This window comes from Camelus bactrianus, chromosome 3, assembly GCF_048773025.1.
Source record: "Camelus bactrianus isolate YW-2024 breed Bactrian camel chromosome 3, ASM4877302v1, whole genome shotgun sequence".
NCBI classification, from domain to species: domain Eukaryota; kingdom Metazoa; phylum Chordata; class Mammalia; order Artiodactyla; family Camelidae; genus Camelus; species Camelus bactrianus.
In genome coordinates this window covers 25,961,360-25,985,625 of record NC_133541.1, presented here as the reverse complement: position 1 = coordinate 25,985,625, position 24,266 = coordinate 25,961,360, and the positions used below count along the sequence as shown (strand labels likewise).

General features: G+C 42.7%; 1 protein-coding gene across 2 annotated transcripts in view; it reads left to right on the top strand.

Annotated features, from left to right (window-relative positions):
- AGXT2 (alanine--glyoxylate aminotransferase 2) overlaps positions 1–24,266 on the top strand; it is a 43,760-nt gene that overhangs the window by 7,335 nt on the left and 12,159 nt on the right. The window contains exons 2-10 of one of the 2 annotated variants that reach the window (XM_010955541.3): positions 8,247–8,332; positions 9,364–9,548; positions 12,894–13,017; positions 14,302–14,396; positions 15,880–15,973; positions 16,636–16,729; positions 20,530–20,630; positions 21,195–21,287; positions 23,942–24,074. In XM_010955541.3, the coding sequence (XP_010953843.1) occupies positions 8,247–8,332; positions 9,364–9,548; positions 12,894–13,017; positions 14,302–14,396; positions 15,880–15,973; positions 16,636–16,729; positions 20,530–20,630; positions 21,195–21,287; positions 23,942–24,074 (1,005 nt within the window). Of the gene's footprint in view, positions 1–8,243; positions 8,333–9,363; positions 9,549–12,893; positions 13,018–14,301; positions 14,397–15,879; positions 15,974–16,635; positions 16,730–20,529; positions 20,631–21,194; positions 21,288–23,941; positions 24,075–24,266 lie in introns of both variants that reach the window. The other variant, XM_010955540.3, reaches the window with a different exon arrangement.

The window sequence follows — 24,266 nt, the reverse complement described above, 5'->3', positions numbered from 1 at the left end:
TCCAAGAGTACTTGTATAAGGTTTTTAGACACTCTTCCAGCTCTGTTGTTCTCTGTTTCCATTAGTCATCCCAGTGCTACAGAGGAGTCAAAATCTGTGCTGGAAAGGGGGTTGGGTGGAGGTGGCCAGTGAAGGAGCAAAAGAGTACCAGGCTGGGAATCAGAAATTCAGAGTTTCGAGGAAGACGGAGAAGATGGCGGAGTAGAAGGATGCTCGCAGGTCACCCTCTCCCACAAATACACCAAGACCCACATCTACAGACCCACTCAGCCAACCAGAGCACTTGTGGAACTCCGACAGAACATCGCCCTCTTCAAAAGATAAAGACGCCAAAAATCTGGTAGGAGAAAAGGAAAAAAGAAAGAACAAAAGGCAAAGCAGCGCGGGACAGAGCGGCAAAGGAGGACTGGCGCTCACTCGCTGGGTCTCCCCTCTCCAACTGAGAGGCCAGCGGGACGGAGGGGGAGCCTCCGAGGCTCGGATCTATACAGAGCAGCCCTTGACTAACAGAACTAAGTTAAACGGGCACAGAGCGTCCCCCCGACACCCAGCCTGAGACGCGGGCCGGCAGCCACGGGCAGGGCCAGGCTGCACAAGCGGGGCGGAGGACGGAAGTGGCTGCACCGAGGCAGCCCCGGGGGAACGCAAGGGGCTGCGCGCCGTGGCTGTGGGTGCACAGGGCAGAACAACCTGGGCCCTCCATAAAACAGCAAGGTTGATGTGCTCTCGGGGGAAGGGTGCACACCCCCATCTCTGAAAACCCGCGGAAAGTTTTCGGGGGAAGAGAGGCGGGGCTCAGGCACAGCCGCCATATCCTCCGCGCTGAGCACTCAGGCGGGGGCGGGGGCGAAACCTGCATCCGCACCGAGGGGCTTGGCAGCCTCAGAGGCCAGACTGAGACTGGCCTGCAGCCCGGGGCAGATAGGATCCTTCCACCCTGGTCCCTCGGAGAACTTGCTCCACAAAGACAAACAAGGAGCTGGGTTTTGGCTCGGAGCAGGGACAGGGCTGTCCCTCGGTCTTTCCCGAGCCCACCCGCGCGGAGCGCCGACCAGGGCGGAGCGCCGACCAGGGCGGAGCGCCGACCAGAGCAGCGGAGCTACCGGCCGCGGCGCAGGTAGAGCGAGAGCGGCCCCCCGCCTTTCGGGCAGGAACACAGCCCCTGACCGAGGTGCTGGGAGGGGGCACGACCCGCCCTCCTACCCGGCCAGTCTGCAACATCTGACTGCGGCATCCGGAGGGGCAGCGACCCGCCCGCCCACAGCAGAGAGCTGCACCTGACCCAGTGTTAGGAGGAGGCGCAATCTGCTTGCCGACAGGTGCTCAGAGCAGCACAAAAGAGGGCGCCAACGGAGGGCCTCTGAAAACAGCAAGCTGAGCTTCCAAAACAGGACGAAGACAGAAAGACTTCACATTAAAAGCACACAGACTCCAGGAGAACACCAACAAACCCCCCCCCCCCTTTTTTTCTTTTTAAATCTGTTTTTACCTGTTCTATTTTCTATTACTCTCTTAATCTTTACTTCTTAATTCATTTCTATTTCTCTTGGGTTTTGATGTCCTGCTATTGATTAGACACAAGTTTCAAATACATCTATTCATCTCCCCCCCCCCTTTTTTTGTAAAGGTTTCAAAAGGACGTCTCAACCTGATTAATACTCTGCTTCAACTCACTCTTCTATTATTCATTATACACTGTTTTCAAACCCTCTTTCTCCCTTTTAAAATTCTTTCTCTCTCTCTCTTATTTTTTTTTTCTTTTTTTCCTAAGTTCTATTCCTAAATAGGCATCAGATAGATTAAAATCCTTAAGGACCAAAATAAACAACTGATACTCCATAAACCACAGTGCCAAAGAGGTATGAGCAAGATGAAGAAGCAGAAAAACCTTTCCCAATTAAAAGAACAAGAGAAATCCCCTGAAAGAAAGATCAACAAAATAGACATCGATAGCCTACTAGATCAAGATTTCAAAAAAGGAGTGATCAAATTGCTGAAGGAATTAAAAGAGATAGTGTTTAGAGATATAAAATATGTCAAAAATGAAATTGAAGCTATAAAGAAGAGCCAAGTAGAATGGGTAAACTCATTGACAGAGATGAGGAATGATCTAATAGCTGTGCAAAGCCGACTAGATAATGCAGAGGAACAAATTAGTGATCTAGAAGACAGGGCAATAGAAAGCACCCATTCAGAAGAACTACAAGAGAAGCAAATAAAAAATAATGAAAATAGCATAAGGGACCTATGGGATAATATAAAGCATCCCAATCTTCACATAATAGGGGTCCCAGAAGGAGAAGAAAGATCAAAGGGGATTGAAAAGATTTTTGAAGAAATCATGACTGAAAACTTCCCAAACTTAAAGAAGAAATCAGATATCCAAGTACTGGAAGCTCAGAGGGTCCCAAACAGGAAGAACCCAAATAGACCCACACCAAGACATATCATAATCAAGATGGCCAGAGTCAAGGATAAAGAAATGATTCTAAAGGCAGCAAGAGAAAAGCAAAGAGTAAGTTACAAGGGAACCCCCATAAGGCTCCCAGCTGATTTCTCTACACAAACACTACAGGCCAGAAGGGAGTGGCAAGATATATTCAAAGCCCTGAATGAAAAAAAGATGCAGCCTAGGATCCTTTATCCAGCAAGGCTATCCTTGAGGATAGAAGGAGAAATAAAGAGTTTCACAGACAAAAAAAAAGCTGCAGGAGTTTAGCAACACTAAACCCATGCTAAAATAAATATTGAAAGGGCTATTCTAAATAGAAAAGCAGCAGGATGCTACAGAAATGAGAAACACACAACTGGAAAGGTGATAACTCATGAATTACAAATAAAGTAAACATGAAATTATAAAAGAAGACATACAAATCACTGAGAGTGGGAGAGGGAGGCAGGGAAATATAGAATTTTTTTTCTTTCTTTTTTAATTTTTGTTAACAGTAGGATGGGTTTGAGATCATGTTACTATCAGTTTAATAAAAACAGTTATAGTAATGGGTTGACAGATTTACAAAAACGGGTAACCACAAGCCAAAAATTTACAAAGGAGTCACAAAAATTAAATAAAATCCATGATAATACAAAGGAAAATTACCAAACCACAAAAGGAAGAAGAAAGGAACAAAGAGGATATACCAATTCAACTGCAAAGATAAGTTCAAAATGGCAATAAACACACATCTATCATTAATTACTGTAAATGTTAATGGACTAAATGCTCCAGTCAAAAGACACAGAGTGGCAGACTGGATAATAAAGCAAGAACCTTCAATATGCTGCATACAAGAGACCCACTTTAGGGAGAAGGACACATATAGATTGAGAGTGAAAGGATGGAAAAGGATATTCCATGCAAATGGAAAAGCCAAAAAAGCAGGTGTTGCAGTACTGATTTCAGACAAAATAGACTTTAAAACAAAGGCCATAAAGAAAGATAAAGAAGGACATTTTATAATGATTAAAGGAGTGATACAAGATGAGGATATTACACTCGTTAATATATGTGCACCCAATATAGGAGCACCTAAGTACATACAAGAAGTACTAACAGAGATAAAGGGGGATATTGATGGGAATACAATCATAGTTGGAGATTTTAACACTGCATTAACATCACAAGACAGATCTTCCAGACAGAAAATAAACAAGGCAACAGAGAAATTAAATACTACAATAGAAAAACTAGATTTGGTGGATATTTTCAGAGCATTACACCCCCAAAAAATAGGATATACATTCTTTTCAAGTGCACATGGAACATTTTCCAGGATCGATCATGTACTTGGGCACAAAAGAAACCTCAACAATTTTAAGAAGATAGAAATTATCTCAAGCATCTTTACTGACCACAATGCCATGAAACTGGAAATCAACAACAGAGAAACAAAGGAGAAAAAAAGGAAAGCATGGAGATTAAACAATATGTTATTGAAAAAACAATGGATCAATGAGGAAATCAAAGCTGAAATTAAAAAATACCTTGAGACAAATGATAATGAAAGCACAACCACTCAAAACCTATGGGACACAGCAAAGGCAGTGCTAAGAGGGAAGTTTATAGCGATACAGGCCTTCCTCAAAAAAGAAGAACAATCTCAAATAAACAATTTAACCCACCACCTGAATGAATTAGAAAAAGAAGAACAAAAAGCCCCAAAAAGCAGCAGAAGGAAGGAAATAATAAAGATCAGAGAGGAATTAAATACAATAGAGATTAACAAGACCATAGAAAAAATCAACCAAACCAAAAGCTGGTTTTTTGAAAAAGTAAATAAAATCGACAAACCTCTGGCCAAACTCACAAAGAAGAAAAAAGAGAGAGCACAAATTAGCAAAATAAGAAAGGAAAATGGAGAAATTACAACAAACAAAATAGAAATACAGAATATCATATGAGAATATTATGAAAAACTATATGGAACCAAACTGGATAACCTAGAGGAGATGGACAAGTTTCTGGAAACATACTGTCCACCAAGACTGAATCAAGAAGAATCTGAACACTTGAACAATCCGATCACTAGAAAGGAAATAGAAATAGCAATTAAAAACCTCCCTACAAATAAAAGTCCAGGACCGGACTGCTTCACCGGAGAATTCTACCAAATATACAAAGAAGAACTCATACCAGTCCTTCTCAAACTCTTCCAGACGATTGAAAAGGAGGGAATACTCCCAAACTCATTCTATGAAGCCACCATCACCCTGATACCAAAACCAGGCAAAGACACTACAAAAAAAGAGAATTATAGGCCAATATCACTGATGAACATAGACGCCAAAATCCTCACCAAAATTTTAGCAAATAGAATCCAACAACACATAAAAAAGATTATACATCATGACCAAGTGCGGTTCATCCCAGGGACACAAGGCTGGTTCAACATACACAAATCAATCAGTGTAATACATCACATCAACAAGAGAAAGGACAAAAACCACATGATCATCTCAATCGATGCAGAAAAAGCATTTGATAAAATTCAACACCCATTTATGATAAAAACTCTCGCCAAAGTGGGTATAGAGGGAACATATCTCAACATAATAAAAGCTATATATGACAAACCTACTGCCAGCATAGTACTCAACAGTGAAAAACTCAAAAGCTTCCCACTAAAATCTGGGACAAGACAAGGATGCCCACTATCACCACTCCTATTCAACATAGTCCTGGAAGTCCTAGCCACAGCAGTCAGGCAAGAGAAAGAAATAAAAGGGATCCAAATTGGAAAAGAAGAGGTAAAAGTGTCATTATATGCTGATGACATGTTACTATATATAGAAAACCCTAAAAGGTCCACACAAAAGCTACTAGAGCTGATTGAAGAATTCAGCAAGGTAGCAGGTTACAAAATTAACGTTCAAAAATCAGTTGCATTTCTTTACACTAACGATAAATCAACAGAAGAAGAAAGTAAAGAAACAATCCCCTTTAAAATAGCACCCAAAGTAATAAAATATCTGGGAATAAATCTAACCAAGGAGGTGAAAGAATTATACACAGAAAACTATAAACCACTGATGAAGGAAATTAAAGAAGACTTTAAAAAATGGAAAGATATTCCATGCTCTTGGATTGGAAGAATCAATATTGTTAAAATGGTCACACTGCCCAAGGCAATCTACAGATTTAATGCAATCCCTATCCAATTACCCAGGACATATTTCACAGAACTAGAAAAAAATCATAATAAAATTCATATGGAACCATCAAAGACCTAGAATTGCCAAAGCATTACTGAAGAGAAAGAAAGAGGCTGGAGGAATAACTCTCCCAGACTTCAGACAATACTACAGAGCTACAGTCATCAAGACAGCATGGTATTGGTACCAAAACAGACATATAGACCAATGGAACAGAATAGAGAGCCCAGAAATGAACCCACAAACTTTTGGTCAACTCATCTTTGACAAAGGAGGCAAGAACATACATTGGAATAAAGACAGTCTCTTCAGCAAATGGTGTTGGGAAAACTGGACAGCAGCATGTAAAACAATGAAGCTAGAACACTCCCTTACACCATATACAAAAATCAACTCAAAATGGATTAAAGACTTAAACATAAGACAAGATACAATAAACCTCCTAGAGAAAAACATAGGCAAAACATTATCTGACATACATTTAAAAAATTTTCTCCTAGAAGAAATAAAAGCAAGAAGAAACAAATGGGACCTAATGAAACTTACAAGCTTCTGCACAGCAAAGGAAACCAGAAATAAAACAAGAAGAAAACCTACGGAATGGGAGAAAATTTTTGCAAGTGAAACCGACAAAGGCTTGATCTCCAGAATATATAAGCAGCTCATACGACTCAATAAGAAAAAAATAAACAACCCAATCCAAAAATGGGAAGAAGACCTAAACAAGCAATTCTCCAAGGAAGACATACAAATGATCAAAAAGCACATGAAAAAATGCTCAATATCACTAATTATCAGAGAAATGCAAGTCAAAACTACAATGAGGTATCACCTCACACCAGTCAGAATGGCCGTCATTCAAAAATCCACAAATGACAAATGCTGGAGTGGCTGTGGAGAAAGGGGAACCCTCCTACACTGCTGGTGGGAGTGCAGTTTGGTGCAGCCACTATGGAAAACAGTGTGGAGATTCCTCAAAAGACTAGGAATAGACTTACCATATGACCCAGGAATCCCACTCCTGGGCTTGTATCCAGAAGGAAATCTACTTCAGGATGACACCTGCACCCCAATGTTCATAGCAGCACTATTTACAATAGCCAAAACATGGAAACAGCCTAAATGTCCATCAACAGGTGACTGGATAAAGAAGAGGTGGTATATTTATACAATGGAATACTACTCAGCCATAAAAACCGACAACATAATGCCATTTGCAGCAACATGGATGCTCCTGGAGAATGTCATTCTAAGTGAAGTAAGCCAGAAAGAGAAAGAAAAATACCATATGAGATCGCTCATATGTGGAATCTAAAAAACAAAAACAAAAACAAACGAACAAACAAAAACAAAGCGTAAATAAAGGACAGAAATAGACTCACAGACAGAGAATACAGACTTGTGGTTACCAGGGGGGTGAAGGGTGGGAAGGGATAGACTGGGATTTCAAAATTGTAGAATAGACTACACTGTATAGCACAGGGAAATATACACAAAATGTTATGATAACTCACAGAGAAAAAAATGTGACAATGAGTGTGTATATGTCCATGAATAACTGAAAAATTGTGCTGAACACTGGAATTTGACACAACATTGTAAAATGATTATAAATCAATAAAAAATGTTAAAAAAAAAAAAAAAGAAATTCAGAGTTTCCTTCTTGTTCTGCAGCTAACTAGCTTGGTGACCCCGAACAAATTAATTTACCGCTTTAGGCTGGTTTCCTCATCTATAAAATGAGCATTTTGACAAAAAAAAAAAATCTGTTTCCTTCTAGTTCCAAATTTTTTTTCCTAAACTTTTCTTTATGGGGTACTGGGGATTGAACCCAGGACCTTGTGCAAGCTAAGCTAAGCTAAAGGCTCTACCACTGAGTTATACCCACCCCACATCTCCAAATATTTAATGATTCCTCTGGCTCAGCTTTTCTTGGCTTTGTTGTGGTCTTGTGCTGTCCTGGAGTTTGCATTGTGTTCTGCAGGAAGCTGTGTCTTCCAGATCTGTTTGTGTATATTGATTATTACCTTGCATTATCTAGCACCCATCTCTCTTCGTTCCCTATGAAAATAGTCAACAGCCATTCATTCCTTGTTCATTGGCGCCAACCCAGTACCAGAACCGGGATAGGTGCTGGGATTCAGGCACTATTCAGCTCACAGCTTAGAGATCATCTCTATTAACACAGAGGATATACACCAGCAACACCCTACACTAGCAGAGTCTGGTCAACTGAACAGAGAATTGTAGCTGACACATGGTGGAGAGGGATGGGAGTAGGGGTTGGGGGGCGTGTTGAAGGAGGAGCTTCCCAAGATTGTGAGGGACCAAAAAGGGAGAATCCATGACTTCTCCCAACGTCCTCCACACCTTTCCTGACTAGATTCAAGATTCTCTCTTTCCTCCAGAAAATTCATTATTGCGGTATCTCAGTTTTTAAATCCAAGCTAAAGGCTGGTTTAAATGAATTTCTCAAAACTAAGAAATAAAGAAGATTGCCTAAGGACCTTGATTCAGGTTAACTGTAAGTTATTTTTACCAACGGGCCTGTGTGATGTTTAGTTGAGGATCCTAACCCACTTCACTCTCAGCAGGTGCTTTCTGGACGTCTGTAACCAAGCTCGGTCTTCATACAAAACCCAGCATGCCTCCGTGTGACTTCACACCTGAAAGATACCAGGTAAGAGTCAAAGGTTTAGGAAAAACCCAGGGAAGTGGTTCTTCCTGAGAAGGCTAAAGTAATTGTTTCCCCAAGAAAGACCCACAACAAATGGTCCTGCCTTCCACAGAGCCATCCACCTCAGATACCCTGTCCTTTAAATCACTGGGAGCATCTGAACTCTCTGACTCCATTCAGTGCTGTTGTGAGAGATGGTGTGAGAGAGAGATGGAGACAGAGGCAGAGATGGAGAGACACAACAGAGGGAGACAGAGAGTTCAAGGAATAGACTCCATGAAAATACATATATCACAGGGACATAGGTATAGCCACACACACGCAAATACACATATCACAAATATGACGGCACACGTTTGCTTTAAAATGTTTTTATTCTACCTCATATAGCAATGCATGAGCTGACCTTCCTGAGTCCTCAACCAGAAAATATAAAGTTATCATTTTGTTCACAGGCTAATAAATACTGAAATTGTTCCCCCCGCCAACTCTGTCTCTCTCTCCAACCCCTTTATTCTATGAGATACTCATAATTTAGAAATTGTAGAATCAATAGAGTCAAGAGGGATCCACGACGAAGATAGCTATAGGGCAGAGCTTAATAATTAAAGACAAAAACACCACCAGTACGTTGGTTTTTTTTTTTTTTTAATTCTTAGAAAAAGCTACAGAGGGGGAAAAAATTACTTCAGGTATTGACTTTCAAAGTCTTTTTTTTTTTCACAGCTAAAATCAGCTCAAAGCCAAGACTTTCCATGGAGAGGTGGAAAATTCCAGCCCCCTTCTTCATGTTTGATCTAGAAAGGGACTGAAGGGCCACATTAATAATTCCCCCACTTGACAGGAAGGCCTCGGTGTCTGTCCAGCTGGGAGGTCACCGGGTGAATAGCCACCCCAGTGAGCGAGGGCAGCAGCCCTGGGCTGGGTCGGTGGAAAGGCCAGGCCCTGCCTTGTAGACCTGCTGTTGATTTTGTATGAAATGGTAGGATAAGGAAAAGGAAGATTTTAAACCCTTCAACCTTGCCTACCAACAGTCCCTTGCCTACAGCCGAGTCCTGGAGATCCACGAGCAACATCTTTCTCCTGTGCCGACAGCATATTTCCCAACACCTCTGTTGCTCTCCCAAGGTCACATGGAGTGGCTCTTTGACTATGAGGGAAACAGATATCTGGATTTCTTTTCTGGGATCGTCACTGTCAGTGTTGGCCACTGCCACCCGTGAGTATCCTTAAAATTCTGAGATTTTGCACTCCAGAAGAATCTATGGAAAACAGGCTAATGACCACGTTAGTGATTCTAAATTTCTATTAAAAACTTTCTCTCCTTAGGCACATCCCAGTTGATGGTTGACATGCTCCCTGTTATTTTCCTGGGTGACAAAAAAACAAAAAACCTTGACATTATCCTTTTCCTTCTCTTGACAATGCAAGATTTCATCATTCTCATTGAACATGCAGTGGGGTGTGTACCATGTGACGGGAGTGTTGGCTCTGTGTGTTCTTCTCAGTAGTAACAGCTTCCAAAGAGGAAACGCACTGAGGGAAAGGCAGAGAGGAAGGAAAAGGCCAGCGGTTCTCAGAGAGCACAGGGCGGGTGTGTGGGGTGGGGGGCAATGAGAGATGAGAAATCACTTTTTGACTGAGGGTCTTCTTCATCAACTCAGTGATGGAGAGGATAGAAAGGATGATAGCAGATGTAACTCTGGCTGGAAATTTACATCGGAAACGGATGACTCCATTAGTCTTGAGATTTCCTGCAACCTTGATCATCAATCCACAGATGCCCTGGGCAGATGCTTCTGGGGTCCTTACTGTTTTGGTGCACCCACCTCATTTTAACGTCTGTTCTCACTTGCCTTCAGTAATCTAGCCAGGAAAGCTCACATTAAGTGGGGCAAAAATAAAGCAACAAGTCTAAATAAATGGAGTAGGTTCGGGCTCTTCTGTCAAAGCAGGTGCAAAGGGTCTTCTCCGCAAGCAGTTGTCAGGTGGTGAGGAGGGAGTTGTACCCGGGTCTAGCCCTCGCCTATTCCTCCCATAGCCTTCTCCTTCCCATTTCCATCTTCAGGAGGCACTAGTCCCATATGAAGTCGTGAGGGGCATGCAAAATAAATTTTAGATGCAATTTAAAACATACGATAAACATGCAAGAAAGAAGTAAAGAAAAATGAAGGAGAGAAATTTTTTTAAATATTCGCAATGAATCCTCCCAATAACATACCACTCTCATGACTTTGGTGCTTCTCCTGATCTCCCTTTGACCTTCCAGTCTGTCCCTCTGACCCTCTAACTCTGGGAGCCTCAGGCTCTTTCCTGAGCCCCCTGCTTTTCTCTCTATACTCCCTTCATCTCTTATGGTCCCACCGCATCTCCCCACCTCTGCTCAGTTAACTGCTGCATTTTCGGCAGCCTTACCCAGCAGCCTTGGCCTCTCACCAAGCTGTGATAGTAGCTCTAAGACACCCGGGGTGGACACTAAAATGCCCCATATCTCTCACAGCCTCCAGGACACACCCTGCCCCATGATATTCCACTATCAGGAGAAATTCAGCATTACAAAGATCAAATCCACCATGCTCTCACAGTACTATTTCTATTCACATATTCAAAGAGCACGTATGAGCCACCTACTCAGTGAAAGTCCTTGCTAGGAGCTGAGGAGTTAAGACAACTGGCTGTCCTTCTCAACCAACCCTGAGAGTTCTCTAGTATTACAGTCAAGAATATTAAAGTCATCTGTGACTCTTTTCTGCCTTTCGTTCCATATAACCAACCTGATACTAAGGTCTACTTCTCCCTCCATTGAAATGCCTCTCCTACCACTCCCCTCCCACTAATTCTCACTAACCCCAGTCTCCTAGTGTTTCAAGGAAAAGGGAAATAAGAATGACCTCAGTGCTTAGTTACCCGAAAAAAAAGAATTTTTAACGAGAGACAGAAAGCGTGACATAAGCAAGATTTTTATTAGTAAAGTAAAAAGATAATACAAGATAGTCCACTCCTGAGAACTGGAAACAGGCCAATCCGAGAGAAGAAAAATGGCACTGCTCCTTTGTTTTTCCTGTTTTTATATCCTGGCTTAGGGGCATTTTTGCGATTGATTGATTGATTGATTGATTGACTGATTGATGGCTCAGGTTCTTTGAGTGATCAGGCTGATTGACAGCTCAGGTTCCTAGTGCTCAGGTTGACTGACAACTCAGATTCCTTGTGCCCTGGCACGCCCATCCCCTTTCAGGCAGGTTAATGGGTCAAGTTACGCCGGATCCTTCTCTTAGGCGCAGCTGCAGCATTTTGATTTTAGCTGGCTTCTTTTGCTGGCCCTCATTTAGGGAAAGTAATAGTTTCTGGAGTCCCTTATCCTGAATGTAGACCTACTGTTATTTTCTTGGTTGGTTCCTCTCCCCCTGCCCAGTGCTCATTTCTTTCTAACTGCCTAACACTAGGAGCTCTTCTCTTCCCACACCTGGAAGCAACCATGCCCTCCTAGCTGGCCTCACTGTTACCAGTATCCCCGCTTCCATTCTACCCTCATGTGGCTCTCAGATTTATTTTGCTAAACAATGCTCTTATCAAGTGTCTCATCCACTTAAGACCTTATTGATACTCCACAGTTCTAAAGTGAGTTCCATGGGACACCAAGCACAGGAGAGGTTAATTGTTAAGGGTCTCATTAGAAAATAAGATTGGGAAACACTTGAAAGTATCCTTCCTGGGGAAACACAGTATACATTAACCTATTAAAGGTACTGACAAGTCCTGCAGTAAAGAAATCTGTTTGATCTGGTATTCCTCAAAATTGTTTAACCACTGAACTGATTTGGGGGGAGGAGGTGACAGCTATCAATAAATTAAATTAAATTAAATTAAATTAAATTAAATTAATTAAACAGAATTGGTGTGTAACAGACTTTAGCAATTGCTGTCCTTTAGATCAAGTTCAAACACCATGGCCTGTCTTTTCAAGGCATGCCAAGTCAGATCCCACATTCTTACCTACACTTACCTCTTTTCCTCCCTCAACATGAACCTTTGGCTCTTTCACAGAATGTGGTTACAGAATGTTCATCAACACTGACCACTAATTATACTGGACCCAAATATTGGAATCTTCTTGAAAGGAAAAACTGTTTGTCGTGTATGCATGTACTTGATGGATCTGTAATTCTTTAGAATAAAATGGGAAGACACCCAAGCTTACGTTTAGTCGTCTCTATTTCCCTAACTGTTCAAAAGGTAGTTAGTAAGAAAACCTAGTTAGAAGAGATTGTAAATTCGAACCTCCTCCTACACTAAGCATGTCTTTTCTGAAGTCTCCAGCAGACAATCATTTAGTCTCCTAATGAACACTTCCTTTGGTAAGGAATTCATGACCTTTTGAGGCAACTCATCCCATTGCCAGATACTTCTGGAAGTTAGAGAAACTTTTTCTTGTGTACGGATGAAATCAGCTTCTTGAATCTCTTGGAGAAACGGCCGTAGGTTTGAGCTCGATGGCCAGTGATGTGTTGGGAGGGACATGCCCACTGCATGTGTGGTTAACTCAGCTCTTCCGTTCACCCAGGAAGGTAAACGCAGCGGCACAAAAGCAGATTGGCCGTCTGTGGCACACAAGTACCGTCTTCTTCCATCCTCCAATCCACGAATATGCAGAGAAGCTTTCAGCACTTCTTCCTGAGCCTCTGAAGGTATGATGCTCCCAGCTCACAGGGACAGGAGGCTCATGGTCCCCGGAAGCTGGCCTAGGAAGCGGGAGTATGGGTGGGGAATCTGGTCTGTGCATTGAACAACTGAAATGAGTGAGCTAGTAGCCGTACTGAAAGCAACCAAGGAGAAGAAATGAACTGAGGTACTGCTGGTGAAACCAGCCAGTGTGTACCACATCAGCTCTAAGCGGCTGTCCCTCCTTGGTCACTCTCCTCGCCATCACGTCTTTGCAGAAATCACTCAGCGGGAGTCCCAGGCCTCCTGACCCTCCCCTCTCTGTTCCTCAGGAAGTTTCTGTCTCTTTGCTCCACAGCCCCTCTGCAAAGTCATCAGCATTTCTTCTTTAACAAAGATTGGAGCCATTTTTTAATAAAATTAATATACCATTTAGTTTATTTGGTCTGAGATGCAGTTAGATATTTTTGCCAAATGAGATGTTTTTCTGCATCTGAAATGACTGAATTTTTTTAACTGAATTGAGATGCAAAATTGTTGGCCAAGGTTTGCGTTTTGGGATTCAGTGAGTTCATACACATATAGAGCAGTGTGCCGTACCCGAATCAGCTCTTACCATTATTTCACCATATCACTAGATGCATTATTTACTACATTATCTACAAGGGATGAAGGAAGTTGAAAGAGCTGCAACCCAAGTTCAGGGCAGGCAGGTTCATGGAAGAGCTGATGCAGGGAAGGCAGCTGGGGCATAAGGCAGCCAGGGCACAAGGCAGCCGGGGCACAGCACCTGCCCCCGGTCCCCGAGCCTGGTACCCTTTTCTTTCAGCCAGGATAAGCTGCATTTTTGGTTTGCTTGCGTGTTTTTTCAGCATTCACACATGCTGAAGAGGCAGGCTGGGGTACACTCTGGGGTTCCAGGATTAGGGAGCCTGCTTGGTCCAAGCTTTCACGATCAGGTGGGGTGGTTCAGGGGCAGGAGACAAGAGACCCAGTCCTCAGAGCCACTCAACCACTCACCGCCGGACATCTCAGCAAGTCTCCCATCTTAGCATTCTGCAGGGCATCAAGCAAAGCCAATGAACATCCAGAACGTTTCACAACTGGGACAATCCCTTAGCCGTATTTGTATCTCTAGTGCTTAGCATCTGCTCAATAAAGAGCTGTAGAATTAATAGTAATTAAAAGATGGGACTGCCGGTCAGAAGGGAACTTCTTAATAATCAGAGGCTGGGACACACTGTCTTCAGCCATTTTGAATTAATTGGATAATAATGCATCTCATGGCCATGTCTTCTTTTTTTCTCCAGGTCATTTTCTTGGTGAACAGTGGCTCAGAAGCCAATGACCTAGCCATGCTGATGGCCAGAGCACACTCAAATAACACAGACATCATTTCTTTCAGGTAATCAATCGCATCTTGGAATGTTTAACTTTAGTAACATGGATTCATCCTGACATTAAAGGTTTATCTTTAAAATACAGCCTAGAGCAGGTGAGGGGCTTCCCCAGGGTTTTTTTTTGTTTGTTTGTTTGTTTGGGTTTGGTCTTGGTTTTGGGTTTTTTTTTTTTTTTTTTTTTTCTAATTTTAGGTTTTAGGGTAAGATCAGCCAAATGAATTTTATGGCTGAATAACGCAATCCAAATTGGCCTGATCCAACATAGGGGTCCCTGACTAAGGTAACCAAGAGTTTGGAGTCCTAGTTATGTCATAGATCCTTTTATGGAATTGAAGAGAAGGTCATAAGATAGTTTTTTAACTTTTTTTTAATTGAAGTATAGTCAGTTACAATGTGTCGATTTCTGGTGTAGAGAACGTCTCAGTCATGCATACATATGTATTTGTTTTCATATTCTTTTTCATTAAAGGTTATTGCAAGATGCTGAACAGAGTTCCCTGTGCTATACAGAAGAAATTTTGGGTTTTTTTTAATCTATTTTTATATATAGTGGCTAACATTTGCAAATCTCAAACTCCCAAATTCACCCCTTCCCACGCCCTTTCTCCCAGTAACCGTAAGATTATTTACTATGGCTGTGAGTCTGTTTCTGTTTTGTAGATGAGAGCTTTTTAACGTTGAAGACGTGGTATTGACTCCAACATACACCAGGTGGTGAAGTCTAGGCCCCCAGAAGCTCATCACTTTGCCATGTGACACTGGACCCACTTTAATCTCTCTTTATGATGAGGAACCATGTACTTATCTCATGGTGCTGGCTGCACCAATTTTCACCTTTTTTTTTTTTAAGTTCAGAGGATGCATATCTAACCCTGTATATTTCTACTCCTTTGGGTGACTGTTGAGAATCAAATACATACACTTGATTTGGAAAGTTGCCAAAACTTATCTAAAACCAAGACTGGAGATTAGGATGACTTATGCTAAATATGACTGTTTCAGGTTCAAAAGAAAACAAAACCTGTGTTTATTAGATTCAAGTAGGGTGGCTTATGAGACATGAAGAGAAGTCCGCAAAGATGGTAAGCAACAGCTGCATCACAGGAACAAATACTTGGCTTCTTAAAGGCAAACTGCTTTGCAGATTAAGACTCATTGAATATGTGATTTCTAGCATGTTGCTATGAGTCGCACTGCTTTGGAGTAACAGAGTAGAGCAAACCTAAGGTCAGTCCTTGGCCAGATGGTCTCCAAAATGTCTTTCACAATTTCAGACCGATGACACCAGTAGGGAAGATAAATAAGTAAACTCATTTGACACAGGCTTAGAAGATTTCTTAGCGATCGTTGGAGTCGCATATCAATAATGTTCTCTTTCACCTCTGTAGCCTTTGTGGATTTTCTTTTTCATCCTACCCAGTGTTCCACAGACCAGGGATCGAAGGAAAATAAACGTAACTCAGTCCTCCCACTATTTTCTCCCTGCAGAGGCGCCTACCACGGGTGCAGTCCTTACACACTTGGCTTGACAAACGTGGGGCTCTTCAAGATGGAACTCCCCAGTGGGATGGGCTGCCAATCAGTAGGTCTTGAGATTTTGTCTTATTTCTCTAAGGTCTGCTGGGTGTGTGGAATCACTGATCAGATTTTCCAGGCATTAGGATTAGAAACTAATATAGAGCCTATAATTAATCAGGGGCTCAATTTGATATAATTGAATTAAAGACCATTTAAAAGAAATGTTTCTTAGAAAGACCTTCAGAGCCTGAGTAATGGTTAATGATAGGATTTTTGTTGTTTTGTTTCTAAGTAAAATCAGGTAAACTGCAAATAAATGTGTTGAAATAAGTTCTCGGAGCCTTGAATGCATAAAATTTCCATAGGGTCATCCTTGTTCTCACCTTCTGTTCTCACTCCCTGTGGTCACCTTTCAGCATTAAAATCAGATACCTAATTATTCTTATTCTTTCAGATGCCCTTACTCACCAAACTCTTGAGCAAATTATTTCCAGGCTGATACTGAAATCAGTTTCCTTTGTAGAGTGCCCACACAATTGATTTCCAAGAAAAGAATTCTCTCTTCAAAGCAGAATATTAGGTTTTTGTTCTAAGTCGAGGAAGAGTAGAGGAGGAATCTCAGTATCAAATTAAGAAGCCCTCTTGCCTTGATTGGTACCATATGCTGCCCCAAATTGACTGTCTTGTGTTCACATCTTGCCAAACTCCCTCTTCTGTCATTTGCAGACAATGTGCCCAGATGTTTTCCGTGGGCCCTGGGGAGGAAGCCACTGCCGAGATTCTCCAGTGCAAACCATTCGGAAATGCAGCTGTGCACCAGGTCCAACTGGGCAGGGAGGGAGGCACAGGGCCGAAGGTCAGGAGGGGTAAGGAATGTGGAGGAAGACAGAACTTTTCCTGATTGAACAAATTTGAAAAAGTGGGAAAGGGAGAAGCCGAGAGAAACACAACTAGGAAGTCACCCCTCATTGAACCAACATCTCTTATGCCTTCAGCCACCATATTGTCAGAGCGTCCATCTCCTAGTAGGAAATGCACCCCGTGCTATCAGGGCTAAGCCAAAACCAGACTATCACCTGGTCCTTCATTAAAAGGGCTCTCTTACCTCTCTCAGCAATAACTCTGCTACCAATTTTAAAAGAAAACAAGTTTGGCGGGGATTATTTATCAAGTCCCAATGGAAGAAGGGGAAAGGGGAAAGAATGCTTTTAGCAATCTCAAAGGTCCAGTTGAGAAGCTCCCCTAGGGACTCAGAATACCAGCCAAGATGAGAGCACTTGTCAAAACATAAGTCCTTTCTTGAAGGCTGCTGACATCCCTTCAAAAGTTGTGAAGACATTCTCACAAGGAAAGCATCTCTTTATCAGCCGCATTGTCATTTGCAATCTTGACCACTTCTTACCATGAGGGAGAGGAGGCATGGAGACAGCATCTGTTCTTTGCTAATCAGCAAGTCCCACCTCGTGCTTGTCATCACAGTGCAGGGCCCTTTGAAGGAAAGGACTAAATGCTCCAGCCAAAAAACTTTAATGGAACAGGGTGAGTCACGGAGCTGAATGCAAATGGAAACCTGAAAAATCAGCTCTGAAGGGAAAGACATTCACAGCCATCTGAAAATTCAGATGGGATAATGGCAAAACAGAGGTAGCAGGATGAAAGAATGAGCTTTAGAACAAGATGTCAGTCTCACAAAACCTAAAACCGTCAGGAAGTTTAAAGCTGTCTTTCAAACTCTCCATTTTAAAGATGAAGAAACAGAGGTCCACACCTAGGAGGCTGAGAGCTAGGACTTGACCCCAAGTCTTCTGACCCCAAAGCCCATGCCCCCTACCCAGGACCACCATTGCTCACACTGGGGTGCCAGCCGGATGAACCCCAGCTTAAAAACAATTCCTGATCTGCTGGCCGGGATTGAGGAGACACACGAAGTCAGGAGACCTGGGTTGGACTCTCAGCCCTACCGTGGCTCAGCTGTGAGCAAAAGCTGCATCTTTTGCTTCTGTTTCTCTTCTGTGAAATGGAGACAGCAGTACCTACCTTCCCCACACCCCACAGCTCCTTACTCCAGGCACTCATGAGACCAAGGGAGAGAGCTCTTTGTAGGGAGGGGCAGGCAGGAAACAGCAACACCAAGGACAGCCATGCCTGCATCTCATTCCCACGCAGCATCAAGAACCAAACTCAGGTGGATGCACCTCATAGACATCGACCAGACTGCAAAACCACGAGTGCAGAGCCTCGGAGGCAGGAGCCTCAAGCCCTGGTCATTTCCTTCCCTCCTGGCTCTTGTCCCTCTCTCCCTTCATCCTCCCTGCCTCCTCCCTCTTTGAGGCCTTCTCCCCAACATCAGGCCGACATGAAAGTACCAGAACCCCAGTGTCATCTCTCTAGTGGCATCTGGAGACTAAATGATCATGACAGACATCTCTGCTTCTTGGAACCATGGTCTTTGGCACAACTGAATTCAGCTGTTTTCTTAACTCATATCGTCAAGAGACAAGACAGATAGCCTATCTTTATACAAAAAGGGACTCCAGCCTCCTCTAGCGCTGTTAGGGCCTGAGAAGAGTTTGGCCTTTGTTGTAAAAAGGTACATTCATATCTGTTTACAAATGCATCCCCATGTGTAAGTTACTTTGAGTGTAGAAGTCTCCGGTTCTCAGTTCCTCTTAGAGGTCATTCAGTGGGCACAAACAAGTGCCATTTTTGGTAAGGGGCTCTTTTTTCACCTCAGAAGTATGTCATCACCCCCTCAGAGAGTCCATTTTTGAGCAAGGATCCATTTTTGTGCCAAATATAGATGTTTATGTGGTAGATTTCATTCTCTTCCTCCGCCCCCTTCTTGGAATTTTTTTCTTTCCAAGTGTTCACTGCAGTGCCTGAATTTCAGATGTAACCTGTGATGAAATGCACTTCTCAACACCCACTGCCCCCACAATGTCCCAAACCTGGTGCTGATCATGTCATTTCTTTTCTTCCTTTTGCAAGACAAGTTGCCTTTTCCTTAAAAAATGTTTTCTTCTTGGTTCCTCAGTCTGCTTAACTCTTGCTATACCACCAGCTGGAGTAGAAGTGCTTCCATCTCTACTCTGTTGTTTGGAGAGCATCCAGGAGAGCATCTTTGCCCCCATGAAGCTGTCATGGTAACACCACTGCACCAAGTCTCTCCCCAGAGGTGGCCTGACCTAGAGTTACAGCAACGAGCCAATGAAGGAAATGAAGGAAAAAGCCGATGACAGTTGATGACCTCTCTCGCCGCTGAACTTGTGGGAAGTAGGGGGGAAATCCTGAAAGGTCTAGCACAGGTCCAAGCAAAACCTTCTTCATGGTTCAGTTTTGTCCAAATGTAAGTCATCAGGGTTGATTTGGCTCCACCTTTGATTTCTCTAGTTACAAATGAGTTTGCTAAATTCCCAAATTATGTTTTTTGAACATATGTCTCATCTATCCCTTAGGGTCATCTTAGGTTTTTTTCTCATCCCTTCTTAATAAAAATAGGACATTTCAGTCTCTAGGGGCATAGGTTTATTTGCCTACCAGATCCTGCCCATCAAACAACGTGAGTGATGCTAAAAAACAAAATGCGCCTTCTGGGCTTGATAGTCAATTCATTACTTCCTTCTTCAAATCCCCAATCCTCAGTTTCAGCTAAGATCAGGTACCGCTGTCAGTCAAGCTTTCCCAAACATCACATGTAGCTTAAAAGTATGTTCAGGGCTAGGTAATGTTTCCTCCACTTTTTAATGAAGATCCAAAGTATAAAATATATTTACACTTCCTTTTTTATGGTGATGACTGAAAGATTCCATTCCTTATGTCCAGCCTTCAGGCAACAGGGCTACATCCTTACCTCTAAGGTAAGTCATCATGATGGTAGACGCTTTCACCGTCACTGGGGCCAGGGACCCCTGTCACATCTCCCTCAGCGTCCCTTCTGTTGTCCATGGATATGGGTGTGGTGCTGTTTAGAACCCAGTTACAGGTGTGGAGACCATTTCTGAAGCTTCAGTCATATGCGGATGCAGTAGATCTGGGACCTTGGGTGTTCCGGAGGAGAAAGCTTCCTCTCCCTGGCTACAATGGGTGAAAGTTATCTGACTGTAATCCATTTTAGACTGAATTCCAATTTTTCTATAAACATATTTACTAATTATAAAGACTGAGCTACTTTGTAGCTTTAAAATTGTACATCAGATTAAGTGGCAATGAAAGGTAAATAGAGTTGTCTCCGAATAGATTAAATCCACACAGCAATTACATTTGAATTAAATCTACCCAGTGGAGAGGATCCGTATCCTTAAGTGAAACAGCTGTCTGTACACCAGCCTCAGTGGTACTTTGGGGCATGGCTTCTGCAGATGGAAACGACTGAAGTGGTTTGTTTATGCCTTTATGGCTACACAAGTCTTGCTGCTCGAACCAAAGTACAGGTCCTCCTGACAGAACGTTCCTCCTTCAGAAACGTACATCCTCATGTCCTGGTTTACTGTATCCTGAGGGACTGGTCAATTTATTATCATGTTTTCTCTTTTTTTTCCATGTTTTCCCTCGTTCTTCCAGATGCCATTCTCAAATCCTCAAATGCTGTGTTCTGTTTGTTTGTTTTGTTGTTTGTTGCAGGCTGCTGCCAAGCTAAAGACCAGTACATTGAACAATTCAAAGATACTCTGAGCACTTCTGTGGCCAAATCAATTGCTGGATTTTTTGCGGAGCCGATTCAGGTGAGTGTATTAACTTCAAACACTGAGCTCAGTTTAAAGTGATCAGAGAGTTTTAACCCATACGTGCTAGAGAATTCCAAACTATCTGAGTGACCTTGCTATGTCCCTCATCAAACTCAATTCATTCTCTTGGTCTCCTTGAAAAAAGAGAGCCTCTGATTTTTAATTGAAAATTGAATGGCTTTAAAAAACCATCCCCTACTTTCCCAGATCAAACAGAGAGACAGAGGGACCTACTGAATTCCTAAAATTCTATAAGAAAAGAAAACCCCAGTGGTATTTAGTTGTCTAGCATACACACTGTCACAGGGAGCCTTTCTATAATCACACTAAATCCCCTTAACCTGCTTTTTTTCTAATCTCAGGAAAGAATACATTTGCAACCATCCAGAAGATGTAAGAGTAATGGCCTCTTTTTTCACCCGTAGCTGAAACAGTTCTAGCGACTGTTTTCAAAATTGCTGGTGTTACTAATGATGAGCATGAGCTAGCTTCCATTTTTTTTTTTAATACTTTCAAGGGTTGTGCTGTTATCATAAGGCTTCTTGGTTTGGTCTTTTGCAGGGGGTGAATGGAGTTGTTCAGTACCCCAAGGGATTTCTAAAGGAAGCCTTCGAGCTGGTGCGAGAGCGGGGAGGCGTGTGCATTGCGGATGAAGTGAGTGGTCATGGAATAGGTGCTGTGTAGTGAGGCCAGGACAGGAAAAGTACAGGGAGAAACTGCTTTAAACCCTCCTCTGTGGTCCAGGCAGAAATTTCCATCCACCGTGGAAATTCCAAGATGTGGGTGTAAGTTAATGAAGCTTTTCCTAGTTGACTGGTTAGTTCGTTAGTGGATTAGTTGGTCCATTTAAACAAGGACAACAGAACTTAAACATCCACACTGAAGTCCATCAGATAAGTGGCAAACAGGCATCGGTAAATGCTGCCATTACTCCACATGGAAAATTCCTACTTGGGGAGTGCATCAGGGGCAACTTAAATGTTATCGAATCTCATAACCAATATTTATCTTAATTTTTGCCAGAATAATATTAACCAACCTGGTGGCATTCATTTTACCTTAATAACAAAACTTGTTTGGAAATGACAGTAAAAAGGAAGGAAAAAAAATCCAACCTCTATGTTAGAAGAGGGTCATCATCATAGATATTCAAAAACTAGTTCCAAAAAAAAAAAAAATTCTAAAATAGCTTGAGTTAAGGTAACATTTTTGGATATAGCACCTCTAAGGGGACACTGAAGGGAATAAAATCCCTGGCTCCGTCAACTCCAGCCTGTGTCTTTCCTAAAGGGATTAATTTCCATTATAATCACACCTCATACTGGAGTGCATCAAAGAAAGCAGTCGTTTGCCTCCTGAGAATAGCAATGGAGATGGAAAGATGGGAGGCTGGCCACCAGGGCCTCCGAAGTGGTCCTGGCTCATTTCTGGGTGACCCACCATGAGTCTACTAACTGGTGGTTAGACCCCCAAGAACAGGTAGAGACCTTGTATGATTTATAGCCATTTCAGTCCTGCCAGCTTTGCCTGGACAGTTTTTCTCAACTAAAACTTTCCTTAGAGAGGACATTGGGCTGTCCCCTCAGCAGAATTCTTTCGCAGTTTCTTTCACATGCAGCCAGGTGTCTGTGATCCCCACGGTGGCTGGACGGCCCCCGGTGCCCTGCACGTGGAAGCGTGTGTGGTCCAGCTCCTCCTGCCCCACCCATCCTCCCTTCCCCCACCTGCCTGTACCAGTTTAGGGAACGTGAACCAATCGAAGTCCTGACAAAAGTTAACCTGCTGTTAAAACAAGAAAAATAGTATATTCAGCCAGTCAGTTTACAATCAGCCCCATTGGTGAAGAGAATAAACTCTAGCCTTTGGAAGCAGCACAGAATGAAGCTGCCACCGTTGGATTAATTAGGGGGAAGGTGGACTGAATTCAAAGAAAATAATGGATCTCAGAATTTCCTATGATATGTGTTTTTACCATTTTCAAGAACCTAATTGGAAACTAATAAAGGGTGACCTTCAGAAGGACTGTCCTAATGACTAGGTAAAGAACAGCTAGAACCTTCTGGTGTTAGGCACTGTTTATAACGCTTAGTCTGTGTTAACTCAGTCAATGCTCATAGCAGTTCTATAAGGTTTGTCCTGTTGTCACCATGCCCATTTAACAAATGAGTGAATTTAAGTCCCAGATGGTTAATTCACCTGTCAAGATCATGCAGTGCCTAGGGGCAGAGCCAGAACTCAAACCCAGACTCCAAGACCACACTAACCACTGGGAAAACCTGCCTCTCAAGAATGAGGGAACAGTGGTGCAGAAAGACAAAGGATGGCAGAAAAGGCTGGAGCAGATGAAGAACTTGAGTGCGGGGCCAGTGCTGCCACCCAGTGATCATATACTTCATCTTAGTGAGCTAGCCTCGGCTTCCTCTTCCTTATTTTTTAATTTTTTTTTTAACTGAAACACAGTCAATTACAATGTGTCAGTCTCTGGCGTACAGCACAATGTCCCAGTCATGCATATACTATACATATATTCGTTTTCATATTTTTTTCCATTAAAGGTTATTACCAGATATTGAGCATAGTTCCCTGTGCTATACAAAAGGAACTTTTTTTAAATCTATTTTTATATATAGTGGCTAACATTTATAAATCTCAAACTTCCAAATTTATCCCTTCCCACCCCCTTTCCCCGGTAACCATAAGATTGTTTACTACATCTGAGAATCTGTTACTGTTTTGTAGATGAGTTCATGGTATTCTGGCTCAGCTGGGCCCTCCTCATGACTAATTCTCAGGAAGAAAGGGACATCAAAGGGAAGAGAGTAATCAGCCTATCTGGCCCGGGTGGCAGGTGCCCCAGCGCCAATCTGCTTGCTGTAACCCTGGATTCATCCAGCCTGAGGCAAACGTAGCTTCCCCACCCTTCACCCCTATACACAGGAAATCCTTATTAAGGATTATTAATCATCATGATCTTTTTCACATGCATTGTTTATATGGCCCTCGCAGCAGCCCTGGGACATACTGCTTTTAGTGTTTCCATTCAACAGAGTTAACACAGGTCCAGAGAACTTAAGAAACATGTCTATAGTCACACAATGCTAGTAAATGGCTCCTGGTGCCTAAAAGCTCAGGCACAGATTAAGTGCTTTGTTTGGAACAGTACAAGGATTAAGTGATGAAGATGGCTGGTGATAATGATATTAAGGAGGAGGAGGAGATGGAAGAAGAGGAAAGAGAAGAGACCAAGGAGCCAGGAAAACCAACACTTCTTGAAACGTTTCCAGTGACTTTGGATTTGTTCCCATCAGGTGCAGACAGGATTTGGAAGGTTAGGCTCTCACTTCTGGGGCTTCCAAACCCATGACGTCCTGCCGGATATTGTCACCATGGCCAAAGGGATCGGGAATGGCTTTCCCATGGCAGCAGTTGTGACAACTCCAGGTGGGTACTACGGGCAGCTTGTGCCTGCTTCTGGGTCTCCTACATCAGCAATGGTAGAAAGCATGTGTATTGGGACTTGTGTGTGTTGGAGACAGTGATGGGAACTACACATGCACTTCCTAAGCAGTGAAAAGGGGAAACAGTCTGTCTGCCAGAGTGTGGAAGACGTGGAAGAAAAGTAGCCCTTTTTGC